Genomic DNA, 11,456 nt, shown 5'->3' with positions numbered 1-11,456 from the left:
TCATGTGGTGTAGACAGCACACAAAACACATTATTGTAATTAATGTGATGATATTTTAATTAATACTCGTACTAATTAGATTTATGTATTGATAATAAAATATGGGTATTGATATATGTTAATTTATGGCTATATATATTTTTTTAAAAAAACAACTCTTATGGACATATACTACCTCCGTTACATATTATTTGCAACGATTAGACATTTTTCCTCTCTACTTTATGTCAAATCGTTGCAAGTAATATGTAACGGAGGTAGTATATAAAGAAAAAGAACTAATGAGCGTACTCGGGGCGTTAGATGAGAGAATTAAAAATCGAAATATTAGAGTAAATTTAACCTTAATTAATTGTAACTTTTAATTTTCTTATCTAACGCTCCAGGGGCACTCATAGTGTAACTATGTGAATGTTAATGTAATGAACTTATTTTTATAAAAAAAAAAATATTGTTGTAAACTTGTAACAGTTGGATTAATCTTGATGCATTTTTATTATTTTATAAAAATTTTGCTAATCATAATAAATAAATGATACAGTAAAATTATTAACGATCAAAGTTGTATATCGACAAATGTATAATGAATATGCTAACGAAACGGGTAAAGTATTGTGAGACAAGGGGGAGCAGTCACGTTGATAGCGCTAAGCAGGTGCGAGGGAAGGAGAGAGGAAATGCGCGGTAGAAGGGGAAAAGTGACGCGGTATTTGGTGGAATATAACTAATACTAACGGCTGAGATTAAGCGCCCGCCATAGATCAACGGTTGTAGACCTTGTAGTTGTGTTTGGGTCCATTAAATTGCCGTTTCTACTAAGGGTGGTTGGACTTTTTTTTTTTTTTTTTTAATGGAGTGGAATTAAAATGTGAAGTTGGATTATGATTAGTGTGACCTCTTGGATAAGTCAAGTGCTAAAATATGAATTATCAATTCACTTAGGAAGTCCAAGGTCATAACTCGTGACTTTTTCAATCTTTGGGGTTTTATTTTTTAGAAATTTATTTTTAATAGGTTTTATTTTGCTGAACGGTACGCGGAGTATTTAACACCTATTAGTATAATTTTAGGATTAACTATCAGAAATGTATATTTATTTAGTAATAACACAAATCAAGAGTACCACATCTCACGCTCACTTTTTATGGTATCGTATAAGAAATCTATATTTATTTCTCTCTCCCGCTTTTAAGGATGGCAATGTTATTATGGAATCCATTTATATAATCATCTGTTCTATATAAATGGATGAAAATCCAAATTACATGAATGGTAAATGGGTGATGAATGGATATCGGTGATACATACTCCACCTAATCCAAATTTTATTCATTGATATATCTACGTACGAGTATTACTCACCCCCCACTTGTATTGACGTTCAATCGTTCTCTCTTCCACTTGTAATTTTCCTTAAATTATATATTAAGCCTATTAAAATTAATTCAAAAAAGAGGAAGTGACTACATTACTACATATTATATACGCTTTTTTATTATTTTTTTATGAAAATAGAAAGATACACTTATAACCAAAACTTATAGATAATCACTCAAGTGACTCAACTTCAAAACAACCAATCAACCATAAAGGAATTTTGAGAAGTGGTGAAGAGCTTAGAGGTTGCGATTCTTGTAAAGGGCAGTTAAAGAAGAAAAACTTAAGGATTTTTTCAAGGAAATGTGTACAACGTTTAATTTTAAGAGTTTTTCTTAGCAAACAACTTTCAAATATTAAAAAAAGGGTCCGATTTGATGTAGATTTTTCGAGTTTGGATTGGACCAGACTGAAACCCAAATTTTTTATTTGAGGACTGGATCGATTATATCACGTCAATTTCCACATTGATCCCTACTCCTTTTTGTGCACGGTGCATATCCTATTATTTTCCAATCAGAAATGGTGGGAGTACGATGTATTGACTACACGTCTTCTAGTCTTTTACACTATTATTAGAACTTCCTTACAACTTTTGTAATCCCTTTTTTTTTTTTCCTAAAACAAAAACTTTGGGAATCATTATAAAGGGTCAGCTCACTCAGCTAATAGTCTTTGTAGGATGTGGGACAAAGGTGAAAGCTTCTTCGGAGGAAAGAGGAAAAGATCAGGAATTTAGGATAGTCCAAACTCCAAAGCTATATAGTCAAAGAATAAGTGTGTCTAATTACTTTGATTTATTAAGTTCTTTTATGCAATCATCCTTCTTTACACAATCTAGTATGAAATTAATTCAAAATTTATTTAGAGTTTTCTTTTACTACTTCATCTCTGAATAATTAACACGTGTAACTTACTGTGCCGGAACTATGTGTGTGCATAATGGTGCACATGCATCATCAGCCAAAAAAAAAAAAAAAGCCACAATAAAAGAGACCGGTCCCTTTGATACTGCTATTGAGCGTGAAACTAGCTCTAAAAGTGCAATAACCAACCTCTTTGATTGTTTTTAATTAAAGAGACCGGTTATATTTAACAACTGATCTCTTAAGTTACTCCTTTTTTTTTTACTTCTTCTATTTATATCTTTATATATGTGCAACCAACTTTTTAATTTTTCCTTAAAACTTCTCAATAAAAAAAAAATTAAAAAAAAAAGAAATATAAAGTTAATGCAATAGTTTTACAATACCATATGTTATTTGTAGTACTTTCGGCTTGTAAGATGAAATTTTACTTACTACTTGGTTGTAGACTTGTAGTATGTATTTTTGTGTCCTATTTTTGGATTGAAATCAATTAAATTGTAATATCATTTTTAAATTGAATTTAATTATGAACTAGATTCGAGGGGAAATAAAAATATACTTTCACAAGGGATCAATCACTGGTAGTGACTTTCCCTCAAAAAAAAAATAACTGGTAGTGACTCACCATCTCGGAAATATTAGATTTCCCACTGATCTGCAATCTCTACTTTCTCTCTTATCATCTTCGCTGATCATTGATCTTCGCTGAATCAATCATTGATCTTCACTTGGGTTAGAGGGTTGTGGATGATGGACTGGTGGAGGTGATCTTCGCTTGGGTTAGAGGGTTGTGGATGGTCTAGTGGTTTGTAAGTTGGATTTAGATTAGGGATTTGTTAAATTTTTAAATTAATCAATAAAATAGAAGATTTGGATTTAATAATCTTGTTAATGACATGTACTTCATTTTCTTAATCATCACTCGACATCTTTTGTCTTGGAGGAGTTGGAGCCGTACCTGACCCTTAAGTTGCAAATAATACGAGTAATATACACATACTTAACAGTCACTACGCCCCGTCAAAAAAAAAAAAAAAAAAAAAAAGTCACTACGCATATAAAAAGTGAATTAATAAGTTGGGATCATATTTTACCCAAAGTGGCAATTACTACAATTGTCATTGAGATTGAAAAAATTTCGTCACATATCCAGTTTCGTCGTTTCGATTAAGACAATTATAGCCAATTTTTGTTTTAGTACTAAAACTGCCTTTAAAGGCAGCTTGATCCAACAATTCGAATTTTAAACAATCTCATTGCCATTGGAAAGAGAATGTACATTCCTTCTGAAAACAACCATCTTATGCACCAAAGACACTTTCTAAACTTTACCAAAAGTTACTGCTTTGTAAAAGGTATCATAGTATCATGGTGCAATAGGAAGACCTTTTCATCAAAAGCGAGGAATACCGAAAACTACCAAGCACATTCAGGCAACCGCAATTGTTATAATATCTTTTATTACATAAGCAACATGACCAATCCACAAACTGGAAGTCCAACTACACACACCAATCCATCAAACTCAGCAAAAAGTTATGAAGAGTTACCAAGCATTCCCTATTGCAACCTATGCGCACTGTGCTAAAAGTTTCTCAATATCATTCTAAATGCAATGAAATACAAAAGATGCACTGGTGCTAGTCTCTTGGACACCCTTCAATCCATCTCTTTCCAGCTGCTTAAGCATCGGCAAATCTATAACAGAAAACAGACCGTCTTAGAACAGAATACAGGTGTCTACCATGACATGAGAAGTTTAACAGCAATAATTGTACATAAGAAGAGTAAGAGCATTACCCAAGTTCAGAAAGTTTCAGGTGCGCCTCAGCATAGTCAGCAAAGAATGCATCCTCATCCTGATAAGAAAATCATTACAATCATGAGAAAATAGTTAATATGATTTAAATGAAAAGACTAGCCACTAGATGGTAATTTCAAAGAAGAATTAGGCATATGGCACTAGAACAAAACTACATGATTCTTTATGAATCTTCTCAAATGAAAAGATTCTGAACCCCTCTTTTCCCTTTTCTATACTCTTTAGTCTTATTAGGAGCATATTTGATCATTTTATAACAGCAGTTTTGCAAAAGCTTTATTGAAATAACAAGATTTTGGAAGACATACAGCTGCATATTTCTCAACCAGTGGGCGGAAGACAGGGTCAGAGAGAAGAGCCTTGTCAGATGGCAGCTGCAAGAGACCTTCCTTCTCACCACTCAGAAGCTCCCTGTCAACAGGTAGGGGAAAAGATGAATTAGCAAATATTTTATTGCCCAAGGAAATATTGTTGCAGATAAATATAGAATAATTACTTGAAGTAAGAATTGTCGAAGACCAAAGGATTGGCAGTCCAAGCTCCCTCAAAACCAGAGCGTTCCTTGTGGCACCTCCCCTACCAAATTATAAAAGTAGAACGCGTTAGAATCTAACCAACACAAGGGAAGGCTATAAACAACTACAACAACGAATGTGTCAAGCATACCAAGGTGTGGCCTCCAGAGAGAGCAACAATGTCCTGGTCAGTAAGACCCATTTGCTTGATGAAGACATCTCTTAAATGGTCACAACCTGCAACAGTAACACAACTGATTTAGTAGGAATCAATGGAACCTTGACCAGAGCAAACTAGCCGCAATATTGGAAAGGATTGGGTGGAATGGGTTTGGGGGGGTGGGCGGAGATAAGGAAGAAATTCCACACATTACAAAGTAAAAGAAAAAAAAAAGATGCATACCCTTGGTGGCATCAGGGAGACGGCCTTCCTGGGGTGGCTCTGGCTTGTCCTGGAATCATGGAAAAATTCATCATTTTCGAAAAAATTAACATTATAGTAACTTCTGATAAATTGAAAAAATTGCTAAACGCTTCCACAACAGCAAATTCGATGATAGCATAATAGCAACCAAACATGCATTACACAAGTAGGCAGTAAAAACAATTACAAACCTCTCTGCCTGGGTGGAAGGGAATTTCAGGTCCTCCAGTGACTTCAACAGCCACAACACCAGCCAACTACACCAAATCAAACAAGAGAAAATCAACATTAAATACCAGCCAAAAAGAATGAAGGGTAGCACATTAGATACAAGACAGTGGAATTATACCTGGTAGAAGTCAGCATAAGAAATATTGGGGAATTGTTCCTTGAGGGGTTCCAACAACCTAACGGCAATGTCAAGCCCATTGTTAGCCCCATGAGCTAGCTCTGCTTGGTGCCTAATTGTACCGAAAGGTCCTCCAGTCTTTGAGTTCACATCAAAGGTACCAGCGGAGTGCCATCTGTACAACAAACAAACATTCATCAAAAAATTGTTGATGCAAAAATAATAAGCCAAATTACAGCTACAAAACCAAATAAGCCCAACTTACGCGAGACGGAGCATAAGAGGAGCACATTGCTTCTCAGCAATCAATGCCCTGAGCTTCCTCTTGGCCTTTTCAATAGATTTCTGGTAATCCTCACTAACGGTTGGGTAGCTCTTTCCCATGGCTTATGAATTCTGATAAGACCAAATTAACAGTTAGTTCACAATCAATCACTCAATAAATCAAAGCCTTAGTTCACAAGTGACAATCATTCATAATTAGCGGATTTAAGTAAGCATTAAACAGACCGAAAAATTAGTAATTATGAATTTATGATCCAACAGTAACTACAAGTGAGGGTTATTAATCATAACTTGGCACAATTGTTCAGAACCAAAATCAGACATTGAATTAGCACCAAACATTTGAATTCTGAACCAAATTAGGATCAAATAACATAATTCAATAATAAACTATAGGCTTAAAAACGTCTTGTAAACTATTTTTATATCTTATTAACCCTCCTAAACATTTAGTTTATAGATATCTCATATCCCCAACATGACATCCAAAAGTCCACCAAAAATATGAGTAGTTTTTAAGCTTATCCCATAATATCAAATACAGAGTATTTGTTATTTCCCAAAATTTATAACTGTTCAATAGATAATCATAAAAAGTGAGGTACTCAATCAATCAAAAAATTAAAAATACAAACCATTAATTTTATATTCCCCTCACAAATTGACTAGTGGGCTTTTATCATTATTACACCATCACTTGCATTATTCTAGTTACTAAAAAGAATTACCAGGACAAGGCTCCATTTTAGGACATCTTCCTGTTTTTTTTATTTTTTAAAAAATACACTAAATTCCAAAATATTCTCAGTATATATTAATTTTTTTAAAAAAAAAAAATCGTAATATATTGCTGGTACAACACTACAACCTCTTCACTGACCACACGTCCATACTCCACAGTAATCTTTATCAAACGAAAAGTTTCATCAAAATTAACAACTCCAATTAATTCCGACAAATTTAAAGCGTCATAAAATGAGTCAAATTATAACACAAACTACACTGATCATTTCAAATTCTGGACTCGATTACTTATACAACAACCTCTAACCAAAAACGATCGAAAAATAAACGCTGATAAATCGCTTTTAGATCCACATTTCACAACTACTGTAATAATTGAGATCAAAACACTGATAAAAACTGCTTAAATTATCTAATAAAAAACCTATTGATAAACAAACGAAATCGAACAACGATAAATCACATAAACAAATCAAAATCATAAAGTACGATCAAGAAATAAAGCGAACATGAGATGAAATTAAACAATCGAAGGCACATTTTTCAAATTAAATCAATCAAAGCGACAAAAAATACAGTAAATGAGATTAATACATAGAAATCAAAACGCCTATTAATCACACACAAAAAAAAACATCAATGTCAAAAGAAATCAAAGAATGCGCCGATAAATCACACCAAAAATGAGATTAACATGCACGATCAACCATAAACAAACGATCAAATCATCAAACAAACAAAATCCACATTTTTCATTAAAAAATCAAACAACAAAATGACATAGATCTAAATCAAAATAAAGAACAAAAAGAAGAGAGAGAAAATGGCGAACCTGATGAAAAAATCGAAGATGAAAAAATGAATAACCCTAGAATGCGGAAGGTGAGCACGAGGAGAGCACAAGTTCAGTCAATAAAATTATGGCTGAAATGAAAATGGAGAGGATTATAAAGGGAAAAAGGATCGTGGTCTACGAAGGTTCTAGTAAATTACTCTGGACCGTTGGATTAGACCTAAATCTGCGGCTGAAATTGGTGGTGGGAAATCAAGGGATTCTGATTGGTTGGGGAATATTTATGGAGTTGGAGTTGGAGTTGTCTTGACTTTTTATAGAGAAAAAAAATAAAAGAAAATTAAGGTATGGAGAGTAGGTGGGGTTTTTTAAACTTTTTTGAATTGATTTTGATTGCCGTTTTTTTATTTATTTTTTTTTATTTATTTTTTTTTTTTCAATTTGTTTGATTAAAAAAATATGTGAAAAGAATATTAGTGAAAGTTGTTCATCCATACTTAGGCCTTGTTCTCTTCACCTTAAAAAAAATAATATTAAGTAAAAATAATTTCAGTTCAGTAAAAAATAAGTTCAATTCAGTAAAAATAATTTCAGTTCAGTAATAATAAGTTCAGTTAAGTAAAATTCAGTTTTCTTAAAGAAAATTATAATAGAAAATCAGTTTAAATAATTTCAGTTCAGTAAAATTAATTAAGTTCAGTAAAAATAATTCCAGTTCAGCAAAATTAAGGTGAAGAGAACGGGACCTTAGGGTCTATTCTCTTCAGCTTATTATTAGTTCAGTTCAATTCAGTTTAGTTCCTAATTTCCTCTTCTTATAAAATATTCAGTTCAATTAAGCCCGGTTTAGCAAATCAGAACAGCCCTTATTTTCATGTCAAAGGCCTTGTTTAGTTTATCTTATTTTTACTTATTTTAGAAAATATAAGTTCAGATTAGGTCAGACCAGATCATCGTTTTATGTGCAATTTTTTATCGCTAAATATCTTTAATTTTGTTATGAAAAAAAAATCTAAAAATCACATATTAATAAAATAAAAATTATTACGAATCTAACAAAATCCCACATGATATATTTTTCCCATATAGATTATCGTATATTTAAGGTCAAAGATTGGTCAGATCAGATCAGAGCGGACCAGATAAGTTCATGGAAGCAAAAGTAAGGTGAGTCAAACAAGCCCTAATTTGGTATTAATCTAAAATACATGATAAATTATGTGCCTATTAGTGTAATTAATGTTAAATTACATTTGTATTTATCAATTTTCACTCTTTATATATAGCCTTACGAGCTATGTATAGCTTTATTTTTATTTTTGTAAATAGATTATTATCTTAAATAAAACAATTTATTTAATTTTGACAAGATAAATATTGTAGTAAACACTATCCAAACTATCTTAAATTAATTTCATTTTTACAAGATAAATTGTAACACTATCCAAAATCAAGTGATGATTTTATAACTAAAATAAGCAAATCAAATGATGATTTGATAACCAAAATAAGCAAATCAAATGATGATTGTATACCTTTCATTTTTTAAAGATAAATAGTAAGCACTATCCAAACTATCTTAAATTAGAACAATTCATTTCATTTTTACAAGATAAATTGTAACACTATCCAAAATGAAGTGATTTTATAACTAAAATTAGCAAATCAAGTGATGATTGTACACCAAAAATAAGATAAGTTTGATTTGTTTCCAATTTATATGGATTTCTTTTATTAGCATTATTAGTAAATCATTCTGTAAGGATAATAAGAAGTAAGGTAATTAATTAGTTAGCAATAAGTATAGATGAAATGGATTTTGGACCTGGCCCAAACTAGAATAATTTAAACATGTTTACTAGGATCTGAATATTTAGAATTTGGAATCAAGTCCAAATTAAATTTAGAAATAACACAAGTACATATAATTATTATTATTAGTTTTGGATGAACACCAAATCACTCATGAATATACATACAAAAGAATGTCAATAACCTTATTTATAGATTTATTTTATACATACATTTGTTGTTTGACAATAGACCACCCATGGGTGCATATGTGGCAAATTAATAGCCTCTTTGCTTGAATTAATTTTAAGAACAATGAAATTTCTCTATTATACCATATCTTACCTCACAATATGCATCCACTTTATCTATTTAGCATAATTCATGCTTCTCATGATCTTAGGCAATAAAAATACTTCAGTATTTGATTAATATAAATAGTAATTCATGTTTCTTAATCTATGTAGCTAGTTTAAATGGAACTATTTATCATAAATCAAATCAATCAACATCATTTTCATGGTAATTAATTACTCCTTATCATTTACATAAAAAATCTAGACAATTCTATAATGTGTTGTCAAAAATGAAATTTGCCAAGTTCCATTTTTTAAATCAATTTCCATGATTCTGGTGCTTATAAGAACACAAATATGTAACTGTCATAATTGACTTGCATAGTAAACTCTCATCAAAACATGAATGAGATTGGTATTAAAGGTAAAGACGTCATATTCAAATTGAAAGGAACAAAAAAGTAATGGTATGATTTTTGGCATGAAAAAGGATTGCAATTAGCAAGTGTGAACGCATCAAATATACCAAGATTCCGTTTTCTTGTTGGAAAAGGTAATGCTGCCAATCCGTGGCTACATGCTCGTGTGCTGGGGTCACAAGGGACACTTTTCTTCTAGTGGATTGGTTTTTCATTTTTATTTTATTTTTAAAAACAATAGAAACAAATATATTCCTCTTGTATTGAAATTAGTCGTAACACTTTGATCAGCATATAATAATATTGAGAATAATATTGAGTATTAGTTTATTAGATTATGTAATTGAGTTTATGTTTTGTCTATAGATGACCTTAGAATTTTAAATTCAAATGCTTAACTTGGGTTTTTTGAGATGGGGCCAAGTTTATTTAAAATTTAAGTCATGTTAAATGTGTTCAAACGAATCAAAGTTTAAATCGGATTTTTTAAAATCAGTTACATATCGGGCTAGTATTTAGATGAGTTATCAACTATTGTACTCCGTAGGTGCACATGTGGCCTAATCGGAGTTTAACCTTAAAATGATAACAAGCCTAATCGGAGTATTACTTACATACTTTTATATGTTAACATCGAGCAAAAGGTACAAATGATACAAAATTTATGCATGATATCATTATACTTTTAAAACAGTGACATCATATCAGTATACTTTTGCAAAATTGGCATGATATCATAAAACTTTATCACCATGTCCTTAAATTTTGAGGTATAAGATCTGATCATACTTCCCTTACCTTACATAAGGTAACTCGGAATTTCAAATGTCAAGAAAGTAGGATCTTAGAACTTTCCAATGTGTGCGCCATGTGTGAGTGTATGCACGTCTCTTATAGAATTTCTGATCGAATAATATGTTGTCATCATAAAGTCCCTGGTCAAAATGATGGTTATTCTACAATATATATATTTATGGTTCTTCTCATGTTTGAACATCAACAAAGCATGTTTTATAGTTACATACTTAGGGTATGTTCACATTTACTGATTGGAGCTGAACTGAATTGAACTGAATTGAAGTAGAGCTAAAATGAATATTTTTTTAGAGGAGGAAACTAAGAGTTAAACTAAACTGATTGGAGAGGGACTGAACTGAACTGAACCGAACTGAAATTAAGCTGAAGTGAATAAGTCCTTAGATGTGTTACTCCTCTATCTTAGCTTGGGTGAGAATGAGTAGAGACGAGACTTGGTTTGTGGTAGGACGAAGATGGGGATAAAAATTGTATCTAACACGGCCACATAGGGGTATAGCTGAGAAGATGTGATTTTGATATTGTACTCGCTAGCCTCAATGCAATACAAGTATCAATCGAGAAATGGGATATAAGAAAAGTGGAAATACACTACATTCTTTTGTGGTATTCAAGTGAATTTAGAGTTGGGTTTACAACAAGTTATAGTAGAGATTGGAGAGCAATTGTTTGTCTATCACCGTGAGAATAAAGTAGCTCATAAATTAGCTCACTTTCAAACCATGAAAAGTTAGACAACGTTTATGAGAAACCAATATCATGTCATCCTTATACGTAGTAAAACATATCGTATAAAACCGCTTTACTTGGTCACTATAAATTAATGACTATTTTAAGGACGACCCCAAACTTAAAATTGCTATGAGTTAATCAATAATTAGCACAGTTAAAAAAAGAATATCCACATTTGGAACTAATAACACGAATTTTTTTCTAATTTGAATGTTTTGAACGAT

General features: G+C 31.6%; 2 protein-coding genes across 2 annotated transcripts in view; one reads left to right on the top strand and one right to left on the bottom strand.

Moving 5' to 3' along the window:
* The window catches only part of LOC145619611 (uncharacterized), a 255,837-nt gene that overhangs the window by 129,720 nt on the left and 114,661 nt on the right, over positions 1 to 11,456 (top strand). The window lies entirely within an intron of this gene.
* LOC145619219 (L-ascorbate peroxidase, cytosolic-like) lies at positions 3,654 to 7,375 on the bottom strand. The gene is made up of 10 exons (XM_081673864.1): positions 7,218 to 7,375; positions 5,622 to 5,752; positions 5,357 to 5,531; positions 5,199 to 5,264; positions 4,987 to 5,035; positions 4,735 to 4,820; positions 4,565 to 4,644; positions 4,377 to 4,479; positions 4,047 to 4,105; positions 3,654 to 3,944 (listed from the first exon to the last, which is right to left on the bottom strand). The coding sequence occupies exons 2-10, from the start codon at positions 5,738 to 5,740 to the stop codon at positions 3,929 to 3,931; spliced, it is 753 nt and encodes a 250-aa protein (XP_081529990.1). The 5' UTR covers positions 5,741 to 5,752; positions 7,218 to 7,375; the 3' UTR covers positions 3,654 to 3,928.

Source organism: Chenopodium album, chromosome 27 (genome assembly GCF_948465745.1).
Source record: "Chenopodium album chromosome 27, dcCheAlbu1.1, whole genome shotgun sequence".
Classification (NCBI taxonomy): domain Eukaryota; kingdom Viridiplantae; phylum Streptophyta; class Magnoliopsida; order Caryophyllales; family Amaranthaceae; genus Chenopodium; species Chenopodium album.
This window is presented reverse-complemented; position numbering and strand designations above follow the sequence as displayed.

Bases quoted from the DNA above. Each gene is read 5' to 3' on its own strand.
- LOC145619219 (XM_081673864.1), bottom strand. From the start codon at position 5,740: ATGGGAAAGAGCTACCCAACCGTTAGTGAGGATTACCAGAAATCTATT. The intron at 4,645-4,734 runs GTATGCTTGACA...ATAATTTGGTAG, and splicing joins TCTCTGGAGGCCACACCTTG to GGGAGGTGCCACAAGGAACG. The intron at 4,480-4,564 runs GTAATTATTCTA...ACCTGTTGACAG, and splicing joins TTCGACAATTCTTACTTCAA to GGAGCTTCTGAGTGGTGAGA.